The 25,907-nt window shown below is 38.9% G+C and overlaps 1 protein-coding gene and 1 long non-coding RNA gene across 2 annotated transcripts; one reads left to right on the top strand and one right to left on the bottom strand.

Annotated features, from left to right (window-relative positions):
* Positions 1-342: 342 nt before the first annotated feature.
* Positions 343-21,307, top strand: LOC127010707 (uncharacterized). The gene is made up of 3 exons (XR_007763471.1): positions 343-501; positions 19,084-19,262; positions 20,734-21,307. It is a non-coding gene; the product is annotated as an uncharacterized LOC127010707 (long non-coding RNA).
* On the bottom strand, positions 11,845-13,517 carry LOC108032407 (nascent polypeptide-associated complex subunit alpha, muscle-specific form). Its single transcript, XM_017106227.3, has one exon. It carries the CDS (start codon positions 13,422-13,424, stop codon positions 11,898-11,900), a length of 1,527 nt encoding a protein of 508 aa, XP_016961716.1. The 5' UTR covers positions 13,425-13,517; the 3' UTR covers positions 11,845-11,897.
* Positions 21,308-25,907: the final 4,600 nt, after the last annotated feature.

Raw genomic sequence — 25,907 nt, 5'->3', positions numbered from 1 at the left:
GAGTCAGTGAAAAAACGGACCGCGCAAGCATCGTGCAGCAGAAAATAATTGATTTTCTTGTACACCAGCAGGCCTTATATATGGTAGCGTTGATTAGCTGATAACTTTTTTGTTATACGATAAAACGGGTTTTTTTTTAACGTTTATAATGGGTGAAATATGATTCTTAAGATTGGCACTCTACTTCGTTTTTATACCCTAGAAGAGGGTATAATGACTTACATAAGTCAGAAGTTTTCAACACAGGGAAGGACTTTCCGATCCCACAAAGTGTATATGTATATTCTTGATTAGCATCAGTAATTTTATTCATTATCAGCAAACAAATTTTTTTCTAGCATGAAAACTGTGGCCACCACAGTTTTGGATGGCACATTTTTTTTAGGTTAGTGGATAGGTATTGATTGCGCTGCTCACTTAGCCATTAAGGAATCTACAGTGTGTCGCTGAGGAAAAGACGACGAAAAAAATTAATTTCAGTGTTAAAGTTCATTAAATCAGGTGAGTACATTCTTAATGTAATAATAACACTAAGTTAAATATTTGGAAAGTAAGTAAGAGTGCAATTCGAAAAAAAGAAAAAAATCTGCCAGGTTATAAAAAAGTTGCGAAGTGCGCACTTGACACTCCGACCCAATCCCTAGATGAGGAGACATTAAGTTAGACTTCATTATACATTTGTTTTTTTTTTTTATCAAATAATTACTTTTGAACGGGATATCGCCTTGCCACTACTTGTAATGCCATCCACAGTGATTTGCTGAAAACAATAAAATTATATTATAAGCTTTGTTAGTTTATGAGACTATTATTAATGATTCTAATAGAAAAGCGTACATATGTTGTGATATTTAACTATAGCAAAATATTATAACATAAAGAATGAATAAATCGATATGTGACTCTGGCGTTCCACCTTACTCAATTAGTAATTTATTGATAGACCAGATTAAATTAATTTAATGAAGGACAAGGACATTTATTATTATGTCTGCATTAATTAAATATTCTTACTGACCTTTTAATCTGAAGACGATGTAATTAATGATGTGATTTGTTGTAGTTAAATTGGATTTTCCTTAGGTATGATATGTTAGATATGAGAGTATTTCGGTATACTCCACTGAAGCTTAGCAACTTCAAACGAAAATAAATTCCCTAGTAAATAACTACCGTGCCCCTTTCAAAACTATTTTCCCCATCAATGCGTCTGTTTGGCCTGAAGTGAATTTTAGTTCCATTTCGTTCGATTCACCTTAATTAACATTGATTGAAGTTCCAATTGAGCCATTGAGCACAAGGAGAGCCTCCTTTGTCGTTGCCTTCCAAGCCGTTTAATTAAAAATAAGGCATTTTTGAACATTTTAGGCAGGACTTCCGTCGCCTTGGGTTCTCCTCTTCTGACCCGGCAAAAATCGTTTTAATAAAACTGCAGCCAGACAAACTTGCAACAAAGAAATCTTCCTCAAGCTGGGGAAGGAAAGTAACTAAAAACCCAGCCAAAAACTAAACTAAATGCAGACATAAATATTTTATGCTTAAAGCAAGAAACTTTTGCAATTTGACTGCTGCTGCTCCTGCTCCAGTAACTGCTGCTGATGTTGCCGATGTTGCCGATGTTGCTCCTGCTGTTGTTGCAGTGGCAGTGGCAGTTGCAGTTGCTGTTGCCAAAAACCCCGAAATACAACCGGGCAAACAATGTGGCAACCGGCTTAGCTGTTTTGGCCCTTCTCCCCAGAACTTGCTGCACCGTCTTTTTTCTGCTGCTCGGGATTGGGCAAAATCTAAACATAAGTTAGCATTTAAGTTGGCGCAGGGCGCAAAAGCATAAAACACGCACAGTTACACACATGCAGCGAAACCGCAACTGCACTCTAAAAAATATATATAAATACAAAAATGTTTATTTAAATCAAAATAAAAATGAATAATATATTTATGTCAATTTATATATTTAAGTAAGTTATTATTATTATATTTTTATGAAAGTGTTTTATGTGGGGTCAAGTTTGGTTTGTAACTTTATTTAAGGTAGAAAATCATTTGTAAGCATTACGTTTATTTAAAAATGATTTTGGCACGTTGAAAATTTATAATAATAATTTTGTTCTGAGTGTTCGTTTGAAAATCTTGATATTCCCGGACCCATGTCTAGAGCCTGGATATGAAGCTGTTTGCTGTGGTATTAACACACAACAGGTACACACAAAACAATTTCGTATGGGGCAAGTCAATTAAAAGTTGCCTTCACTTCTGCCTGCGGCTGGGACTTTGTAAGTTGAAAATATAATATAAGCTGGATGAATGTCAAGAACAAATTGAAACGTAATGCTGAGTTCCGAAATAGTTTATACTAATTTACCAGTGTGTGCTCCTTATTAAACATTGATCCTATAGTGTATGTAACTATTGACAATGACTGTGCAGTAGATATATAGAAAAAAAAAATAAAATAGATAAAGTATTAATTAGGAGTGGTATCTAAATACCAGATCTAAATATAAATTCCAGAGGGATAAAAAATACTCTAAAAGATTGGAAGATGTTTAGGCTACACACTTAACTAACTTCGATTGCCATTTCTCCACAATCCAACAAGAAACCAAAAGAAATGGTGGGAGAGGAAAATCAAATGGCAGAGAGAAAATCCATTACATTGACCCTGGAACGACGTGGCTCTGAATAATTTATAGCTGGGCAACTAATTAAAATTGCATGAACACGTCTCGAATGAAATTCAATGAAAACATTTGATTTCGGCGTTGTGGTGAGTTTACTTTGGTCTAAGAGTTTATGTCACTGTCCTCGGGACCTTTCATTGTTAACTTTTTCGACCAATTTGGGTAAATATTTGTCTTGCATATATTCGTTGATTGCTGAATTTATTTAATTTTAATTAAAGCTATCCGTTTATGAAGTGCCTTAAATTTAACAGATATAGGTTTCTGGATTGCCCTATCCTTGTGCCTATTCTACTCAGTATTATCCCAGCTTACAAACTCATACCCTCGATAGAGCCCGCATTTAAACCACCTGTCCACGGACAGCAGGCCAATCAATTTCAATGCCCGCAATTTGTCCGGCATTGTCATAAATGGCACTAATGCCCCGGCCCAAGGCTATCTTAGAGATTGGCGCAGCACAAACACACGACCAAAGGCCCACAACCACCTGTCAATTATTTTAACAAGACGAAACGCATCAACGGACTACTGTGTTCCATGTTCCATGTGGTGTCCGGCGGATTGGCCGATTCATCCGCAGGAGGAACACGGATCTCCCTACATACGAATATGTGCTTAATATGAATATATACTGATGTATTGGCCAAAAAAGCCATCAGCCAGTAAAGAAACTGGTAACAGAAGGACGGAGCAAATCCCCTTTGCGTTGAAATGGCTTAATGTCACTTTGTTTCATGCGGTCTTGTCACGTCTTCTTTTTTGTGTAAAAACCTGAAAGGGTATGTCGATTTTGTGGTCATGAAGTTGTACTTTAAATGGTTAATATAGAAGTGTTTATCCAACAGATTTTATATTTCATATTTTTTTCCGAACTACAATATGCCTTTCAATTGACTATTTTTTTCTTTTTAAAGGAAGTGACTAAAATTTAAAAGAGGATTTTAATATATAATAGAAAACTGACACAAAGTTTTTATACGTACATTTTATTTTGTTATCTTTTAGAATTTCATAAATGTAAACTACAATTTTTCCATCTTTAGTACTTTTTTTTTGCAAACCAGCCTTCATTTTTGTGGTCAGTATTTTGCACAATGGGCAAAAAGGTTTTTCGTGTTGGTTAAAATTCCGATTATATATTTAAAAGTCAAATGAAATTTTTTGCCTAATTTTCCCATATTAATTTTAGTATATTGTGATAGAATATGAGGCAGCAAAAAGACGATGCCGCCCAATGTCCTTTGTTCGACTGTCCCTCCACACAATGTCCATCAGTCAAATGTATATCGATTTCTCGCTGCGCAGAGTGGCGTCCTGCTGGCATTAGTTTTTGCCAATCAACACGCCCCAAATAGCTTGTCAATTATTTGCCAATTTCGAATCCCGAAACCGGGTGACAATGGGATTTGCTCCGTTTCATTTAATATTTCTGATGCCAGCAGACAGAGTTGGGATCTTGGTTGGTTGGCGGGTTGGCGGGATGGCGAAGTTGGCTCGCAGCTGTTATAAATAAAGATTTTCGACGGCCATTTAATTCATTCAAAATAGCCGTTTCCGTGAGCCTTTGGCCACCCCGGCCCCGACGACCCATTTCAATTAAATTCCCAAACTTATTTATATTTCGTTGCCCGTTGTAATCGTCGCCATGGGGATCACCGTTCAGCCCATCAGCCTATCGATGGCAACAGTAGGCTGGGTGTCGTGCAAATTGAAAATTAGTCGCACTAAGCCTTTGACCCGCCACCACCCACTCGGCGAGGACTCGTTACCAGGACTAATTGCCATGCCCCCGCTATCTGAATGCGCCCACTGAAGAGATTGACATTTGTGTGTTTTGTTTGCAATTGATTTTTTTTGGGGAACGGAAAAGCTGCTTAGTTGACAGTTGATTTATTGAGTTGTTTAGGTTGCCCGGCATTGTGCCATGTTTATGGGTAACGGAGATTCGTGTCAGCATAATGTTCCTTAAAGATCCACAACGTACTGCCAATATCTATGATAGATTGAAAAATATCTAATGCTAAATTTGGGAAAAAACTGTTTAACAAAATTCTTTCTAAGTACTTTTTCAGAGCTGAGGCTTTCAGTCACTAAATCCGCTCCCCATTCCCCAGCTTTCGATTTATAGGAATAAGTTTTTAGTATTTCAATTAATCCAACAATCATAGCACCTGGTATATCAGTAAGAAAATGCTTTAATTTTATTTCATTTCCTTAGAATTTATTTTCGGAAATATTTTCCTTGCAATATGTTTGAGGTTTCAAGTCACTGAGTTTCTTCTTTGCAATGTAAGTCACACCAGGAATAAGTTTTAAATATTTGTCCAACTAAAGCCCTGGTCCAACAAGTCACGGCACCTTGGACGCCTAATCGAGTCGGGTAAACAATGGCAAAGCCAAACTGACCACAATCCCAGCTACTATTTTCTCCGTCCTCCTTGCCGTCTCCTATCAACAATGAAGTAATTGAAAAAATAACTCCGACCATACCGACATGCTGGCGTTAAAAAATATATGCCATGGCCTCCACATGCATTACAGATGTGCCTGCGAAATGCGCAAGGACAGGCGAAAAAAGGACTTGGCCGGCAGAAGGAGCAGGATCAGAAGCGGCAGCAGCAGCAGCAGCAGCAACAACAAGAGGATGTGGGTTGCCCGTTGGTCACTTTGGCTCGTTGAGAAATTGACATTTAAACATGAAACTCCAGCAAAAGTCGATGCAATGACAATGGCTAGGGCACTTTTGGGAACGTCCTGCCTGTTGTCCTGGCAATCCTGGCTAACCCTGCCCCGGCTGCAATCTCAGCAGAGCACAGCAGCCAGCCACCAGCATCTCAGCATCCCAGCATAGCTGGGCAAACTTTATGTGCGTTCTGCTGAAAAAGAAATTGAAAATATATATCCCGATGTACGACTACGACGACGACTGGTTCCCATATGACTGTCTATCCAACTGTCCAACTGCTCCTCGAGCTGCCCCTTTGCACTTATCGATTGCTCATACGCGCCGTGGCCCAAGTGTTTGAAAAGAAAACTTGAAACCAATATCGCAGCGAAAAAATAAAGCCAAAAATCACACATTTTTTAAAAGGAAAGTGGGCGGCTGGGAACCCATTAACACTAATCGCTTCCCCACAGACACATAAACAATTTATCTGACACACATTCACATTCACTCTCACACTCGCACACATATGCAGCGAGTCCTTTTCTGCAAGTTGGCCGCAAGATCGAAGCCAGACTATGGCTTTTTTCTGTGGGATATTTTGCTTACGCTGCCGGAAATTTATCACGCTAACCTTTGGGAAATGCTTATATAATTTATCTTCAAGAGAGTAAATTCTCCTCAGCAGATGGGAGGCAGTGGAGAAGGCGCTATCCACAGCATCCAAAACAGCTTTTGCACGGGGAAACAGGGAGCGACTGGAAAAGTTTTCCAACTGTGGCTGCTTTTCGCACAAATATACTCGGGGGCCCCGAGTATGTGTGAGTTACGAAGGTAAAAAATTGCCAAGAGTTCGAAAACAAGGCGGTGGGCTAACCTTTTCCACTCAGACCCATTTTTTCGCACTCCCCAAAAGCATTGAGTGGGTAAAAAATTAGGTTAATTTTAGGTGTGCTATGGATTGATGGGCCCCCATCCAAAAGCACTTGGCAAATAATTAATAAACATTGGACGTGAAGCGAAAACGAAAAGGTCAGAAAGGAATTCCTGTGTTTTGGGCAGGATTCAGGGAATTTATTTAATTTTAAAGTTATATTTAGATACAAATAAAAATAATTTAAAATTTATTATTAAATTGCTAACTTTTATGATTTTAATTTATAATTAAATCGATCTTTTATAAGTCAAACCTTGTCAAATGATTATGAGCTTTAAAGTTTTTCCTTAGCCCTTTTCCTGACTCCATGGGGGACCTCATTTAGTATGCTTTCATTGCAAACTTGTTCGCTTCAATTGTGCGATTTTTTTTCCAACATTTCTTCATTGCTCACCACATTGTCGTCGCTTCATTAAGAAAGTTTTTCTTTACAGTTTTCCTAACATAAATGCTGAAAACTTAATTTCTTCTAAGTGAACTTGTTAAGTTTTACTCGCCGTTTCCCCTATTTCTCTTTCCAACTCCCCTACTTTCTTGGCTCCATTTTTTTTGTTACTAACTTAGAGGGTATTCTATGAAGGGTTGTGGGTAGTTGGGTCTGTTGTTTTGTGGGCAACTTTTAGGTTTTGCTTCGCCCGTGGCTGTCGCTGACACTTGGCTGCCCACATCCCTTTTTTTCCGTTCCGCGACCAGCTTTAAGCGCATTAAAATGGGAGCTCTTTGGAGGTTAAATTATATTGTCTGTGCAAGCCAGGGACAAAAAATCTTAAGTGCAGAAAGCTATGAAATACGTTAAAATAGATTTGTTTTAGCTTTAATTAACTTTAAGGTTAACGCCCTAATCAACAAATAGAACAGGAAGAGCAAAATTCATTTTTGAGAACAGTTCTCGTCTTAAAAGCTTAAATATTACCACATTTAAACCTATATTTAGTTCACAAGAACAATAACGTATTTAATTATATTTGGAATTTCCCTAGATCCTTATTTGTCTACAACACTTGTAAATGTAATTTAAAATACAATTCATACTTTAAAAGCTCATTTCGCTTGTGAAACTAATTGTTCCTTTTTCGAATCAACTTACGACAAATGTTTTCACCCAAAGTGCCATAATTAAGTGGTTAAACATGACTGAAGTCTAATGAAACGCTTTTGCTGACTTCGATGGCAGACATTGAAAAGTGCATCAAATTTCAATTAAATCAGACACACATCAGCACTTCATAAACATGCATTGGGTTCGGGGCTATCGTCGAAAAGGCCGAAACCCGATCCGACCAGACTGCCAAGGAGACCAGGCGAATGGAGCCAGGTTAGCAGGCGATGCACATTCAGTCAAGTTAAATGAACCGCATCTATTGACTGTCTCCCTCCCTTTTCCGCTCTAGCCCGCTCTCTTTCTGTCTCGCAGTCGCACGGTGGGTAATAATCCAAAATTTTAAGTGATTTAACATATACGAGATATTTTATAAATGTATTATAGGTAAATATCTGAAAATATAGTTTGAAAAATTCTTTGCTGGCTTCTTTAATTAAACTTTTTTATCAAACAAAAATTTAAAAATAAAAAGAGGTTATTATTATAAAAATATATTTAAATTTCTAGCCCGTACTTTACGCTATATACAAAAAAAAAAACTTGTATCTCTTCTTTATATATTAATTAAACACAGACAAAAAAATTTCTAACCCGTACTTTACGCTATATATGAAAAAAAAAAACACTTGTATCTCTTCTTTACATATTAATTAAACACAGACAAAAAATGGAATAGCAAAAATGAATTATTACAAACTAAATTTAAAATTCTTTATTTAATTAACATTTTATTTTAATACACAAACATTAAAATTTTAAAATAATGATCATAAGATAGAAAATATTAGATACGATGTTAAGCTAACTACAAACTAAATTTAAAATTCTTTATTTAATGGACATTTTATTTTAATACACAGACATTTAAATTTAAAAATATTAATCATAAGATAGAGAATATTAGATACGATGTTAAGCTAATTTATTCTGAATATATAGAAACTTTTAAGCAATTAAATTATAATGTAATAATTAATATTTTTACAATTTCTATTTAATCCGTTTATTTAAACACCAAAGAAATTTGGACAATTTTAAGTTATAATCCTTCAACATCGAAAATATTTATACATTAAGAGCCATACTAAATGAGGCCCTTCCACTGTGCTTCTGGCGAATGCCGAGAATCAAACGACGGTGATGGCAAATTTTGCTTTTGAAGGCAACATAAATTTTTCAAACGATTGACTCAGCAAAATGACCATGAATGTGTGACATCAGCAGCGGTGGGCCAGGGGACCTCCTCCGACACCCACCGCTGTGTCGTCATTATCGTCCTGCGGCAGGACAAACAGAGACAGAGACGGCGGGCGAGGGACGGGGTGGTGGCAAGGGCATCCTGTTCGATGGAAGCCGGCAAATATCCAGAGGTAAACACGTGCATTGCCAGCTTCCGTTATCAGTCAGCTTGTTTGCCAGACAGTCGGGCCATTTCCATTGGACACGCCCACCTGGCCAACACCACCCCCACGTTCCCCGTCCCCGAATACACCTCATATTTGTCTGCTTATTGACGCTTTGAAGTCTGTTGAAGTCGTACAATTTTCTCGCCCCTAACTGAGTAGCTGTCTTGACTCTTCTGTTTGCTCGTGTGTTGAAAATTAACTTTGAAAGATTTCCGCTGCCATGAAATTGCTTGACATCGCCTTTGCGGTTCAATGGGTTTGAGTTTAACCTGGATATGTTAAATGGTGTCTGCGTGGGGCACACAGTGCGTATGAGTGACTTAAATTGGTAGCAATGGCCAAAACGATTAAAATAAAGTAATTAATAAAAAAGAAAACAAAATTATTTACAGAATATAGCAACAACAATATTGCTATCTAATTTATATTAGTTTAAAATATATAATTCAGTACATTTATTTTGGTTCTTAAATAAATAAAACATCATTTCAAAGATGAATAAAGAATTGGTACATTTAATTGTTCAAGATGGCAATGCTCTACTAAAAAAAATTATCGTATCATAAAGTTATTTATTGAATTTTTAACTGAATAACACAGAACATTCAGATTCCTTACAATCTTTTATTGATAAAAATTAAAAACCCCCTGTAAGAGTATAGCAATTTAAATGGTTTTTAGTTACCCCAGGGTTAGGGCAACGGCCAACTAATAAAACGTGCAGTAAATATTTATGAATTTTTATTTTACGACACCTCTGAAGCAAGACAGCTGCAACAATACACTGACCTCTGGAAAATAAACAAGAAAACCAAAACTGGGCAAGCTCTATATAATTTAAGCTAAGGAAGACAGAAACGAAATTAACATAAACCGTGAAATGTTGTCTGGCAGGAGAGGAGAACTAAACAAAAAGAACAGCACGTTTTGTAATTACACAAAGGAGAATACACAGCCTGGGATGGTGAGTTGCCATCCTAGCGAAGAAAAGGACACTTTTCGCCATGAAAAACAGGCGACCAAGAGGCCTTGTTTATTTGGGCAAGCAAAACAAAGCACAGAACTGAAATGAAAATGCAACAAAATAATTAAAAATCGTGTGGTGCATAGGTTGATTTCCCAACATGGGAGCCTCGCCTCGGCTTGTCGCCAGTCCGAAATTGCTTATGAATTGTAAACAGGAAGGCCTTATCCCCGTCCCTTTTCGGAAAACCACAGGTCCCGACCGGTTTGTTTGTGCTACGTGTGAATTATAGGATACTGGCCGGCGCGTGCAGGAAATTATATTTAAATGGACACGACTTAATGGCTGATATAACACACAGAGTCATGACACAGCGCAATATTAAAAACTATCTTGCTCGCGAATTAGATAATCTATCTTAGTCCTGACACTTAGCTTATAACTCAGTAAATTTTCTTATTTTTAGCCACAGAAAATGGAACGAAAAACACTTCCAATATATGTAGTTTCAAACTAATTGTCAGGAGAAAATTATTTTTGTAAAATCCCGGCATCTTAAATCATTTTTTTAATAGTGCTATAAAAATTTCATAGTTAAAAACATATTTCAAATAAATATAATAGGTACGACCTATTTTAAGTTTTAATTTAAAAACAATTGGCAGGATATTACACATCTTATGTGAGTATCCTAGCAGTACCAAAATGCTAAGAAGTGTGACATCCTCCATTAATTCGCAGTGTGCAGCTGTGCATTATGGTCCGAAAAGTTATCCGTAGTACCGAGGCAAATTCCTTTTGTAGTTCGTGGAGGAAAAAAGGGGGAAAAACACCATGAAGCAGCCGCAAACAAATTGGGGATCCCCGGCGTAAGCCTACCAAAAACAAGTCACGTTTCGAGGCGCAGAGCACACACTCACACACAGCTGCACACATGCAAACACAGAGATGCAGGCCCGTTCGCATAATTGTATTGCATAATTTTAGCACGCGCTCAGCCCCCGCCCCTGCCACGCCCTTCGAGCCCTTAACCCCCCGCCCACTTTAAACACCCATCACGCTATGTGACGGCAAACTAAGCGCAGCCCATAAATACGCCTAGAAATATGCTGCAATATTTTTGTAGCTGCCGCACACACAGATACATACACTCGCCCGGATGCAGATACAGATGCAGAGGCACAGACAATTCGCACTACTTTTCTCATTACAAATTGGATTTCGCAGTCACATTTCGCTTATTACGCTCAAAATCCATGCAAATTTCTTTATATGCAAACCGCCGTCCCACCCCAAAAAGTGTTTCACCCATTGAACCGCAGTGCTAGCTGCTTTTTCCCTGTATTTCCCATGAACACTTAGAGAAAACGCTTCCCAAACGAGAATCATTATCCTAAAGGAATTCCTTAAATAAATCTGTTAATATCACTGTAAACAGAAATTTAATTTGAGTAAAATTATATTTCGAAACATTAAATGTCTTAAAATTATGCATATGTATTGAAATATCATTTTTTCAGTGCCATTCGGGGGTTGAGCAGGGAAAACGTGGTAAAGCGAATGCTGGGCGTGCTTGCATCTTATTACTATTGCCCACAGATACCAGGGAACATGCAAACACAAACAAACAACTGGGAGCACAATAATATAGAAAGACGGCGGCTGCCAAGTTTATTGTGCAAATATAATTCAGTTTTCTTTTCTCTTTGGCCGCTCTATAACTATATATACAGTAAGGCCTCCTCATCCTTTGCCTGCAAATTAGCTGTGTGCAACGTGATAATGCCATTTCTGTGCATTTTGCCAGCTTACAAAGTGCGCTGAAAGAACTTTATTGTCTGCAAAAGTGTAGATTATGTAATCATGCTGGTGCCCGGAACTTGGTGAAGGCCTTCTGCAAGCTAATGATAGTTCTTATTTGCTAAAACCAAAAACGAAACCTATAACAGTAGTAATATATGAAAATATAAGATATGAATCACAACAAAAACAATTCTGTAGCATTCCGAAATAAAGGGTTTTGTTAATTGCAGAAAATTAATAACAAATTCTGTAATCCGTTTTAAACTATATAGATTTTATTAAGATTATTCATAGCTTAAAACGAAAGTGTAAGGGATGGCAGTCTCAAAGTTGTTTTTACATTAAAATGCATTTCATGGAGGTGTTTGGTGTCGGTTCAGGAGAACCAGGTGTATCGATGATTTCACCGCTTTCCATACGTGGTACCATCTCAGGCTCCGCCTCGGGCTCAATTTCGGGATCCATCTCTGGCTCCATCTGCGGCTCCATATCGGCGTCCATCTGGAGCACCATCCCGGGCTCCTCTGGTTCGGCAAGAGCTTCAGGCAACCCTTCTTCCACATCATTGCCTGATATCTCGATATCCACTGATACCTTTCTGATTTTCTTGATGCGAGTCATGGAGAAGGGAGATCCCATGTTGACTTGTAAAACATAAAGGCGAGCCCGTTTTGGGGATGGTTCCGAGGTGTTTGCGATACCATCCGAGTTGAGTTCACTCGATGCTAGGCCCCGCTTACTCCCAACTCGTACTTCCGGCGATGCGCCACTGGAGGAGGCTACTTCAGAGGAATCCTCTTTAGGGTCATCGGAACCGGGAGACTTCTCTGGGTGATTCATCATCTCTGGTGGAGAGATCATTGGTGATTCAATTGAAGACTTCCCTGACGATTGCTTCGGAGAACTAGATGGCATTTCAAGTGCTTCCTTCGCTTGTAAAATCAATGGAGATTCCAATGGAGAATCGGTCGATAGAATCAAGTCTAATGCAATTGGTGCCTCTGTGGGCAAATCCATCGATGATTTCATTGATGGTACGTTTACTGTAAACAAAGCGGCTATTGGTTTAATTGGAGAGTTTGATGGCGACTGAATCGGCGACGTCTTTGGTAATATTATTGGGGAGTATTTCGGAGATTCAATGGATGACTTTCTTGACGAACCCATAGTTGGGGTTGCTGGTGATTCAGTTGCCGACTTTGGTGGTAGATTATTGGTCGATTGAATGGGAGAATCGGTTGGTGAATTTCTCGGCGATCCGATCGGTGACATTTTGGGTGTTTTTGGTGAACCCATTGTTGAACCCATTGGGGAGTCATTTGCGATTGATATGTCAACAGTTGTTGAATTCTTTGTCGACATTTTTGCTGCACGCGTTATCTTTGGCGTCTTCGCCGGTTCGACACTCTTCGGGGTTACTGGTGAAGACTGAGGCTCCATTTTAGGGGTACTAGGAGCACGTATACCCTTACGGCCCTTAATATTGCCATAGGTCTTTGCAATCCGCCCCGACAAGGACGTGCTTGCGCTCCTTGGGGTCTTCGGCTGCCCCACGGATATCGGTGTTTTCGGCATCCTCGGGCTACTCCGGGTTGAAAGAGCCTTCTCGGGTGTTGCGGGAGCTCGAATCGTTTTACGCCCCCTAACATGTCCCAATGTTGGTGGTATTCGTCCTACCATTGATGAATTACGCAGATCTGACTCCTCGGATTCCCGGTGCAGGTCTATAATTCTCGAACTCTTGCGAACCATATTAGTTGGTGTTGATGTAGCCGCCGGTTGGCCAGTCGATATGGAGCCATCCTCGGGGTTCAATGACTCCCTGGGATTTTCTTTTTCGGCAGAAATCGTATTTGGTTCCATAATGAAAACAGCGCAATAAATATGCTCTTTCCGGTTTCGTCTTTTTCTTTTTTTACTTTGACGTAAGTAAGTGAGTGAAGTAAGTAAGTGATTGGGAATATCTAAGCAGGGCCAACTAGATGAAAATTTTATGGGAAAACATCGATAGTATTTTCTGAAGTTTAAATACCATACCCTTTCTTTAATGTTGTAGAAAATACTTTTCAATACTTAATAACTATGTCATGTTTGTGGAGAGCTTTTATCAAATATTTTCAACATTAAATGCCAGAAGCAGCAAAGGGGCGTCATATTTTTTGAAGGCAGCAGTCGGTTAAAAAACGGAAGATATTAATTAAATTTAATGCCTGTCTAGAGAAGCGACGACGGCCACTGGTGGGCAAGGGAGCGAGGAGTAACGAGAGCCTCATGGAAATAACCGCTGCAAAAACTTTGCCAGCTGTATTGCATTACGCCTTTAATTTCATTACCCAGCCAGTGGGCAAGGGGGAGTGCCGCCCCGTTCTGAGCTGGCCCATAAAATCGAGCGAAACACTTGTAAAGTCTGCCAGGCGGCCAAAAGGCAGCCCCTTCCCCTGGTACAATACAGTCTCATATTCCATGGCGCCTCAGCGCGTCCGACATTGCAGCTCAGCGGGGGCTCCTGACGAGGATAATGTCGGGGGCGGAGCCGTGGCGGGACACTGGGAAAACAGCGGGATCGGGAGGCTCTTGCCGGGATAGAGTTTATTATTTAATACTTTGAACGCCATGCGTTGAAATTAGCAGCCATAAATCAATGGAACGACCCGCACAAGCACACAATTAGCCGGGAGGAGCGCGACAAACGCTTCGTGTTATACGAACTAATTAATTCTTATGCTTCCATGCTGGTTTAGATATGGGTTTAATTTTATCTCACAGATCTTTAAAGGAAGGTCAGTTAATATCTTTAAATTTAATTTTTTTAAATATGCTGGAGATAGATTAGATTAGATACCATATAAAATCGGCATGAAAGCTGAGACACCGACAAAATACATTTATTTTGATTGAAGCGCAATTTAATAGGTATATTATTATTTTACAAAAACCTGATAGAAGTGAAGATTTTGTAGTAAAATTAACACATTAAATAGGAGGTAATAGCTTTGAGAAATAGTGTTGATAAAGTACCAAATGACTTTTAAAACACTTGTTTATTCAACAAAAATACTGAATACAAGGTAAGATACTATCGATATTGGGCCCAATCCGTCTATAGTATCGATACAGCTGTAGATAGTTGTACCTTCTATTCGAAAGTGCAATTAAAGTATTAATTATAGGCCGTAGTCCTTTGAATTTCGACCCGGTGCATAAGCGAGATAGACGCTTAACTATAAATGACTCCGAATAGGACCTATGGAACATTTTAATTTTACTTTCGGGGGAACTTCCGACGCAATTGCCTAACTAATTCCCATAGCCTTTTCAACGCGAATGAGTTAGGCAAACAAAATGGGAGCAACTTTGCTGGCACACATTCGGATGGAATAGACAAGACAAACAGCCAAAGCCAGTTACAACAACGTCGGTGCAGAAAACTTCAACAAGACAAGACACAACACAAGGACAAGGCTAACAGCGGCGGCTGGGAGGTGGGTGGTGGGCGGCCCGTTTGGGTGGTGAGCGGGCAAGTGGGCCATCGGCAATGGGCGTACCACTGGCAGCATGCTAGAGCGTTCTGCGTGACGGTTACAGCATGGCAAACAAGATGGGGGCCACTAGTCCTGGCACTGGTAAACTTCTACAACTAATCCTGACTGATGTTGCGACAATATATATACAAACAAGCATCTGGATACACACTTTTATATGGTACACATCTATGCGAGTGTATATACTGTATCTGTGGAGTGGCACAACACATGCTCTGACTGCTTCGCAGCTACGCTTTGCTGCCTTCTTTTCAGATCCCCTCCCTGTTTGCAATTTGTGCTGAAGATTTATGCGTTAGCGCAAAAGTTGCATTTCAAATGGATTTATATAAGAATACGGAAATAATAACACTGGCTGGAGCAGCACTTTCGCAGCGGGTTCAAGGCGAATGCTCGCCGTACGTGGCATTCGCTTTCTTTAATCAGCAATGGGGGGATTTCCTGGGAAAAGCGCTGAGGAAATGTAATAAGTGCATGCAGAATCTACTAACTTAGTGGAAACTAATTTATTGCAATCATAACTAAATTCAACTTCATTGGCATTCAAAGTGTCAGGTCTAAATAATTTTGTTTGCATCATAAAAGTGTTAAAAGATTTAATTTGATGTTTGACGGTTAGTGTTTTACTACTATAACATTTTAGTAAAATATTTTCCAACTGCTTGAATCAATTTACCTATGTATTTGTTTAATTTCCAATTTATTTGACCTGCTAATTACCTTATTTTGTCGAGTAATCAAAGCAATTTTTGTTGTCTGTTTACCCCCGCGTGGCGCGACACTTTCAATAATCATATTAATTTTTGCGAGAATTATTGCTCGCTAAAAAGGAAATTAATTTAATGCTGACAGCCACGAAAATTATACCAATTGGTTGCATTAATTAGGCGTAAAACGAACCGTGACCTGGGACCATTAAGCAAATTAGTGTGTTAACCTTATTTGCAAGTAAACAAAGCTGATATTGTGCATGGCTGATTGATAATTTTAAATTTAATTGGATTCGCAACTGCGAAAGAAGGCCAGTTCTTTCAGCTGCAAAACTATAAATAAAGTACAAGTCCGGGAGAACTTTCGGAAAATGATTGAATGTATTTTCAAAGTCACAGCTGTGGCTACAAGTTCACCGCACTTTCCACATCCTTTCCACGCCGTTCATGTGTGTGGGTTAAAAGTTGAGTTTGAGTTTTGAGTAATTCAGCGACACATTTTCCGCCCACCCAACGCAATGGCAAACTTTGCTCGGGGGACCTTAGGGCGGGTGTACTCGAGAACCTCGATCTTCATGCCACACAACATAGTTGTTTTGTGTACTCCTCCTTTTCTCCTCATTTCACACTGAAAGAAAATTAGTTTCAAGCAGGATAATATTTGTGTACCACCTTAAGGTGAAAAGTGTAAGGTGAAAAGTGTTTTTTCTTTCAGATACAAATCTGTATAGATACCAATTATGAGTATTTCATAGATTTGTCCTTAATAAAATACATATATTTTTAATATTAACTATCTTTTATAAATACTTTTTAATTCGTATTTATTTCAGTGAAATTTCTCTTTGAATCGAGTATATGGTCTGTAGTAGCTGGGGCTTAATTAAGTGCATAAACTTCTAGTCGAAAATACACGCATGTCGTCTCCTTCTACCGTTCGTCGATACACCTTTCCACCCACTTATCCTGAAACCTCCCCCCCCACACACACACACACAGACACATTGGCAGGTTTATGTTTAGGTCCTTTCACTCCTTTTTTAGCTCGTCATCAGTTGCTCTTGTCGCCGGCTCCTTTGGGGCAAGTTTTTGGGGCCGACGTATAAATTTGAAACGCTTTACATTGTTTACGCAATTTGCCTCGGTTACACTCACACATCTGCCAAGTGTGCCAGTGTGGGCGAAAGGCAGATGCATGTGTGTGTTATCCTGGCAGAGTCCTTCGCTAAAGTGTTGCAATTATATTGATTGAATTTTGTGGCAGCCTCGCAGGAACATCGGCAACATTATCCGTACGCCACCCAGGGGAGGCATTTCGCCGAGGTCGTGTCGGGGGCGTGGCAACTCCTTTATCGCCAATGATAACCGATTCACACCTTTTGGCTTCTGGGGCTTAATACTCGTCGCAGATCACTTCATCGGCAAAGTGTGTCAAGGGACTCCTGGACAATTGACTTCGCATGATTGGCAAGGATATCGAATTAATCGGCAGGCGAAAGTGTTTAATACAAGCACCTTATTGCTCGGATTAAATACCCTTTCCCTTTGGTTTAAGCTTAAAATAGGTATTATTTCTGTATTGTTTTGGCCCACTTTGACCCCATTTGTATTCATTAACCCAAATATTTTCATATATTTGCGTGATAAATATCATTGGCCATATTCTGTCAGCATTTATGACATTCCATTGGCTGCTTGTCAAAAATCAGCAAACAATTGGCATATTTGTGCAGCCCGGGCTGTCGGAAAATGTGTAAAAATGTTTGATATATTTTTACAGATTTTCTAATTAAAATTTTTACGCGTGTAAGCCTGCTGTCACAATGTTGACAGGGGCCAGTGGCAAATAAACGAATGGCTGGCATGCTGCGAACATGAAATAAAAGTCTACAGGAGGCGGCAACGCAATTTGCATACACTCACTTATTATGCCATATGCCCTCGAATGCCATATAAATTCAATAGGCAAATAAATTAACAGAGTTCGCAACAAATCAACGGCATATTTGGTTAATTTCCGAATATGCAAGCTACTGGGACTAGCGGCCCGTATGCAAATTGCCACAGCTAAACTGCCAAAAGTCCGTATTGGACTGTGTATAATAAAGTGATAAAATATTTGGGCAAACACAAGGGTTGTTGGTTAAAAATATCTCAACCGACGTTTTGTTTCCCTTTTAAAGGTTTAGATATATTTTTGGTATCTCAAATATGCGAGTGCATTATATTATTATATCACTAACCGGATTCTAAGATACTTTTTATTCAAGAAATGGTGTGAATATTTAAGTTTAGCTACTGAAAACTATTCTAAAAGTTTTTAAAAATTTATACACCTATTATTTTATAGTGCTTAACAAATGCTAAGATTCGCCAAATGCCCTGCTTATCCCCTGGCTAAAGAGCATCAATTATTCAGGGTGTGGATTGCGTCGAGGCTGCAGCTCATTTGGCTGCGATATTTGCATAGGCCGCGCATTTTGTGATTAACAGCTTCCCAAATATAATTACGAAATTCCTGATTGCATGTGTATGTGAATGGCTGGGTGGCTGTGTTAGTGCATTGTGTAGCTCAATAATTACATTGTATTTATTTGAAACAGTTTTCCGATAGCTGCCGTGGGTTATTCCTACTTCAGGCCCCCAAACTCGCCCCGCAATCCATACATAAACCGTAGCCAAACATAATTGTTGCAATTTATTCTGCTGCTAAAATCAGCGCAAACTATTTACCAAGCACACACAGCCAGGAACATCAATATCGAGCACACTCGTACGATGTTTAGTTTGATTTGCTGCAAATTTCATGGAGTGTTTGGTTGCAGGGGCTACGAAATTGGGGGTGTTCGGTTACTTCATTATATCTACTTTCAGCCGTGCAGGGGTTTATCAATCAAACTGCATTGTCGTGTTCATGATGCATGCATATTTCGATGAGTTTGCAGTTTAATTTTATGGTTCGATTTGTTCCCGATAATGCCCATTATGCTCTCACAGCTTAATATTGCAGGCGCGAGCCAATTAGTCGAACGTTGGCTTTTGTAAATATGGTTTCAGACGGCTAATAGAAAGGTTGACGGCTGGAATTAAACATTTACTCAGCCTATAATAACTACCATAAAATATCAGTTATTAGTCGCAGAGTAACATGTTACAAGAGTAACAAATTTCTTTAAAATTTAAATACTTTATTATGAGTTTCTCTGGCTTTCCTTTCCCTGCACAACACCCACTTTGTTTTAACTCTGCAATGCTTATATATATTTTCAGTCATAATCCCCTATCGGTCTGCAACTGAAGTACATCTGGCACTGGCCATATATATTTATAACTATTTATTGGCTTATGAGTCCGACAGAACTGATATCAATCGCAGACTGTGGCCCAGCAGACACAATCAAGTTCAATGCCTAAGCCGCTTAAACTGCGACAAACAAAGAGAAACTCACGTAAGTATTGACGTATATAGAATCATAAGTGCACAGGGCTCTCGGCCAACCTGTCTGCGAAAAGTTTCATTCGGAAGCGATAAGTTGAATAAAGTCCCAACACACAAAGTGCCTCAATGCCGTGTATTTTGTGCTTAATTTTTCAGTTTCCGAGCTTGGCAGGGTTCTCGGCCAAAATGCTAGTGAACACACCTTAAGCCTCTTGTGGCCAATTATTATCGAAAAGCCCAATTAAATGTTGCCATTGTCCTGCGCCAATCGAAATCTCTGCCAACTTTGCTTATACAAGAGAGGCGCCGGCCCAGCCTTAAACGTTTAATTAATTTTGAAATGAACGCAAAAGTTTGCGACTTTATCTGGGCAGGTGAAACTTTAAAGAGATAGGCCTTCCCCCAAAAACTAGGAGTAACTTTTTTGGTTAAGTTTCACGAGGACTTTGGATTACTTTGAAGGCGAGACAACTTTTCTCAACATAAATTCTTAAGCACATTTTTTTCACAACTAAACACTTTCGGTGCGCAAACTTGTGTTCAAGCCGTTTAAGATGGGTTAAGGCTTTGGCGTGGCGCTTTTAATTAGAAGTCGGCGGGAAATGGACATAAAATATGTAGAATTCCTGCTCTACAGTGCTCAGGGAGAAGAGGTTGGAGCTGGCTATGTCAAATCTTATATGTCCGGGCGGTCCTACAAATTATTTGAACAAAGAAAAGGTAGTCTTCTCCCTTCGAAATGTAACTCTACTTATTCTTCAGCTTAAAAGCTGTTCGATTCAACAAGGTTCCTCTTTTTATTGACCTCTTCTTAAATTAACACTTGGAAGTGCAACCATAACAGGGAAATCTCAAAGCAAAGTCTACCACAAAACCCATTAAAGGCAGCTTCTTCACGCAAGAATTTTAATTTTCATTAACAAAAAAAAGGACACTATTATCAGAACATCGCAAGTTCGTTTGAGAAGTGCATCCACGCGGAGGAAACACGTCACTTCCTTAGATAGTTAGTTAGATAGTTAGGAAAAAGATAAATATTTAGATATTTAAAGGTTTTTCCAGGAACTATCATAAATATTCTTTATTTTCTTAACAATAATAAAAATTATTGGTAGTCATTTTTAATTATTGTATTTTATTTGTATACCTAAATATATATTTAATGAAATGATTTTAATTTTTGTATAACACCATGCTTTTATGACCAAAGAAAATAATACCATATGATATACAATTATCTGCGAGTTCTATTCGCATCAAGAGATGTGTTGAGGTCATGATAGTTAGAATTCAAATCAACACATTTTCCTTTTTTTCTCCGTGCACTTGGAGATTGCCGTTAGGATCTGGGACCTCGCTTCCTGTCAGCTTTCGATGCGAGCTGGTGTCCTGGCCGGGGAGCTGCTCAATGTGCTGTGGCTAGGAGCCAGCGAAGCAAATTGTTTTTAATTAAAAGTAAACAATATCAATTCGTTCGACAGTTATCCGGTGATGCTGCCGACATTGCCGGGTGCTCGAGAGGCGTTGGACATGGACATGGAGCATCCAGGACGAGACTAGGATGCATTGTTCTCGAGGGAAGCGATTAAGCGGGTAGCAAAACAAAATTATCAAGTGGCATCGCCGAGTGCAACTTTGACATGGCCTGTTCATTTATATATCCCAGCTCAAACACTTTCCCGCTTCCCAGATTCCCTGATTCCCCTATTTTCCTGTTTTCCCCGATTTCCCAACGATTATTAATTGTCTTGTCGGACCAAACGGGATTATTTTATACTTCGTTTTACTTGTTTTTTCAGTAAGTTTACTCTGCAACTCCTACATATTTTATTTGAAACTTTGCCGTGCTTACTTTTAATTTGTCTGCGATATCGAGAAGTTTGTTTTGCGATTTTTATTTTGACTTCGCTCTTTTCATATTGTAAATGAATTGATGAAGTTTTTCCAAGTTAAGAAAACTGACGGTGTCGTTTATTAGTTCATAGCGTAAAGTATTTGGAAAGTTAAATGCATTTTTAAAACAGGGCACTTAGCAAAGTTGCGAATATACCAATGATGAATAAAAAGTAACCTATAAGATAAGTTTAAATGAGTTTTAATTAGTTTAAGGATACAAATTATTTTGTGTAGGCCCATAAGCTAACCAAACAATTGATTTTAGATTTATTTAAAGAAATTCAATTGGTTTCTATTTAATGTTTTGGCAAATATGTCATAAAAATATATGTGCATTTTAGTTCAAGCATTCATTTCCATTAAGTCCTGTTATAAGGTTGTTGGAAAATGTCAGAATTTTTCCTAAAACATTTTCTCTTGCTGCAGGGTATTAAGGAGGGTGGTGTCAGGTCAGCCTCATCAGCATTAAAAAGTCCAGAGCCCACATTTGGCTCTTGGATAGGCCCCACCATTTCCCATTTCCCGAATGGGGCGTTGCCTTGACTCCGATTTGAATATAACTGCTTGGTATCGTCGTTCTCTGGGTCCAACTATTTATTTTTATGACTTAATGTTGCTTCAGTTTCGTCTGAGTGTGTGCCGTAAATGCTGTCATACAAATATGTGAAAATTGCTCATTTCAAATGTTACCAAAAGCTGGTATGAGGAGGGAATTGCGTAGCTTTTGGGGAATGGGAGAGAAATGTGTGTAGGCAAATTGCCTGTCAAAAATTTCGTAGACAATTTGCTTTTTTTGTGCCATTATTGTCGTGTTTTTTACTGATGTACATTGCCTGATGCTTATCAGAAATGTTTGACACAATTTTCGCAATAAAAGTGTATGATGTGTTTATTTGCAATGCGTTGTGTACAACGCGACACTTAAAAGTTTGGATTTAAAATATCGATTTATACACCCATCGAACAAAGTTAAATAAACAAGTGCATGCATATATATCAGAATATAGTTTTCATTGTTTTATTTTATTTTCACAAATAATTGAAAAACAATTAGTAACTCTTGTCAGAATACTGTTACGAAAATCCATGGTCTCACCTCAAATCTCTGTGACAAATGTGCTTTCTGTTATCACTGGGTTTGCAATCAGGCCAGGATTGTACGTACCCAAATTGGGTTATTCCCAATGCAAATCAATTATCCGAAAACTTTTGCTTCAACTTTTCACATCTCCTCGCCTGCACAAATAGTAAAAATGATTTCCATATATCCTGTCGACTTTGGGGACATTAGAGAACCTAATGAGTTCGAAAGGAAACTTAAATCAATTAGTCAGCAAACGATGATGAATGAACGGAGCTGATATTTTTCCTAAAACTTTTCATTTTAAAGAGGAGAAAGGAACTTCTAATATAATATGTGTAAAATGGGGATGTCCCCAGAGCATAGGTTGTTGTTGTTATTCTGCCTATCAAGCCCCGTTCTCCCTGACTTCCTAGCCATTTCACTCTATTTTGTTAAAGTCCCTCCCTAACGACATGAAGACGGACTTTGTTATTTTTTTTAGGACTTTTAGGGAATAATTTAGGATAGTCAAAAATGCATATAATTATGAGTTTCAACTGTAACTATACAAATGAGTCCAATTTCTTACATAAAAATATATTTTAATCATGTTTTTTATTAGGAAAAGTAATAACTTTAAAGTTTAATGTCTTCAGTTGTGTTATAAAATTTTAAGCTGCTAGAACTTGTTGAAGAGTATTACAATTTCGAGCCATTTGTCTAGTTTTGCTCATCGTTTCTCCAGTTGTTTTTCCCCAGGCTGCTTTGTATGCAGCGCCTGCTATCAGTTGTTGGATTTTCAATAGCCGAGTGCACTTTTGTGCCTCAACAAGCCCAAAAGTAACACTCTCGCGCCACGAGGAATGCACATATGTATGCATTATCTACGCCAACAAAGGCAGCCATATATGCTGGGCCAAAAAGGTGGAAAATGCAAAAGGAAGGCATATTCAAATACCGCCACCGTTGGGGGACTTGTACAAAAAATCTCTGGAGCCAAGGACTTTAAGGGCAGATCGTCCTTCCCCACAGCAAAGCAAGCTCTAAGGCTGCATGTAATTTGCTGTTTGAACAACTTGTCGCTGGTGACATTTTGGCAGAGCCTCAACTGGGAATGAGACTGGCACTCGGATGGGAATCTGGGCCCGCCTAACTAACTTCCTGTACATGGCTGATGACTTGTTCGAGCACTGTCCCCGGGATCCCAGCCCCCCCCCTTGGCATCTTTTGTCCTGCCAAACCCGTGTGTGTGGGCCACGTTGTCGGTGACATACTCCGCAAACGAGAATGGCTGCAGATCCGTATACATCTGAAGGAACCTGCAAGTAGCAGTAGCAGCGCAACTGTTGATGTTTGAGTTGCAGCCGGCATCTACACACGGAATAAAAATCACTCCGAAAGCCAGCAAATCGCAGTCATACACTTGAAAAAATTATTGAAATAAAACATTATATATTGCTATATAAAACAATCAAAATGTCATAATAAGAAAACTATAAGATACAATTCCTTAATGTACATTTTTTCAAATTGCAATAAATCACTAAATTTGCAAAATCCGGTCTTATAATAGTTTTTACTTTACCATCTTGGGTATTTCTTTGCGGTGTACGTTGGCTGTGAAGCTGAAGCTGAAGCTACGAAAACGTTAGGAGAGGCCAAGGCTCTGTTATAGATACATCATGGTTGGCTTGGTTTCGGTTTTGGGCCCGTCCCCGCCCCGGCTTTCTATTCCTCGCTCGCTTTTTTGAGCCTCTGTATCAATCCGACAACGTGCCACTTGTTAACGCACAATGGAGTCCTTTTCAGAACGTTGATTGATATGCCCAGCCTGCCAACGGGGCGATTTTATCCCGCTGCAGGGCCTGCCATGTGTAGTCGCAATTTAGTCGCATTTGCTTGTTCTGTTGCCTGTTGAGTTTTCCCAAAGCTGGAGAGTGAAAGTCTGATGGCAGGGAGTCCAAGATGTGCAAATTAGAGTCCACAATCTTAAGAATATTTAGGAGAAGGTGTACTTTTAATTTGAAGCAATAAAACCTTTTTTTTGAAAGTTCTAAAAAATATGTATCTTACTGGACCTTACCCATAAACCCGATTATAAAGTTCTCCGCCATCTGTATGACAGGCGGCTGAGTTGTATTCATAATATTCTCTTTGGCGTTCCAAGGCCTATGTTCAAGGACCCGCACCTTTTTAGAAAATGTTGAAAAAATATTGACACAGCTATTATGTAGCGCGCTCAAATTAATAGCAATGACAAGGCAAACACTTCAGTCCAGGGGGATGTCTTTCAGGTGCGAACTTTCTCTTTTGGCAAATCTCTTAAATGCTGTTTGCCTGTGTGTACGTGTCTTTGTTGGCAAATTAACACACACACATTCAGGGGCATACGTGAGCCTACACAAACATATACAGAGTGGGGCAAACAAAGGACCTCGCCCCACCGCGCCACGCCCACCTTTCTATATGCGGGCGGTGTATTTATTTGCGCCTTTGAGTGGTTTACGCCCAACTGCCTGCCAGCTATAGCTATCCTGCCGCCACATCCACATCCTTTCACATGTCACTCGCCAGTTTTCATGGCTTTTTTATGCGCCTGCAAATATATTTGCTTTCACTTTACACTTTTGAGAACAGTTTTTTAAACAACTTTGGTGCCGAACGAGCTGAATGGAAAGGGTACATATTTATGGGCTTAATTGGATACCAGTCATTCATCGGGTTTCCTTTCGGCAAGGATTAAAAGGCTTCGGATAATGTTTTGTGGATCCCACTAGTATCTTGAAAACATTTTGGAAAAAATTAAATGACCTTGTAAAGATGTTGAAAAAATGTATTAAGTTTTAGCAGACATGTTCGGGTGTTAGATATTTTTTTCAATTTTTCGTTTTCCGTTATTAATGATTTTTACAACTATACCCTCCATCCTTACCTCCTTTAAATTTAATGATGTCAAAAAATAAAAGTTTACCCGTTCTTCCTAATGAATCTTCAACAAGTCAGTTTACTTTGTTACCTTCTCATGCTTTTGAATACAGTTTATTATCCAACGTCTGTTAATTAACCAAGCTTTCAAAGGGGATTGACGCTTATTGGTTGCATAATGAACATGAAAATAATCTTCGAAAAGCTTACAATTATATTTTTTACCCATTGTTTGGTTATTGTAACTCGAAGCCTGACTTGGCATCTGGCTATTAAAAAGAACAATGCAAATTTTTGTTGTTGTTAGCCATTTTGCTAGACAAATACAACTTTCTACCCATCTAGTTTAATATCAATAAACAATACGGGCATTTTAACATATTTTCGGAATATTATGCAATGTAAATGGGGTTGTGTTGCGGCGCAAACTTTGTAATGAAAAGAAAAAAGTATTATTGTAAAATGAAACGAAACTAGACAACAATCAACTTTTTCGAACAGACTGTGCACTCGGCGCTTTTCGCTTGTTTTCCAGCTTTTCAGCACACCTGTTACCACAACACCAACAATACAACACCTCGCCTCGAGTTTTTCTTTTGCACTGCAGTTTTTCCGAGTTTTCGGGGTTTGTTTGCTTGTCAATGCAAAATGGCAGAACGGCAAAACAAGGAGCGCCTGTACTTGATAATGCTCACTGGGGCTGTATAATGAAATCAAATTGCAAAATAATTTGCATTTTATATAATAAAGTTTTTGTGTGGCTACCAAAAC

Source organism: Drosophila biarmipes, chromosome 2L (assembly GCF_025231255.1).
Source record: "Drosophila biarmipes strain raj3 chromosome 2L, RU_DBia_V1.1, whole genome shotgun sequence".
In the NCBI taxonomy this organism is placed as follows: Eukaryota; Metazoa; Arthropoda; class Insecta; order Diptera; family Drosophilidae; genus Drosophila; species Drosophila biarmipes.
Note: the sequence above shows the minus strand (reverse complement) of the source record. Positions and strands in the feature narration are given on the sequence as shown.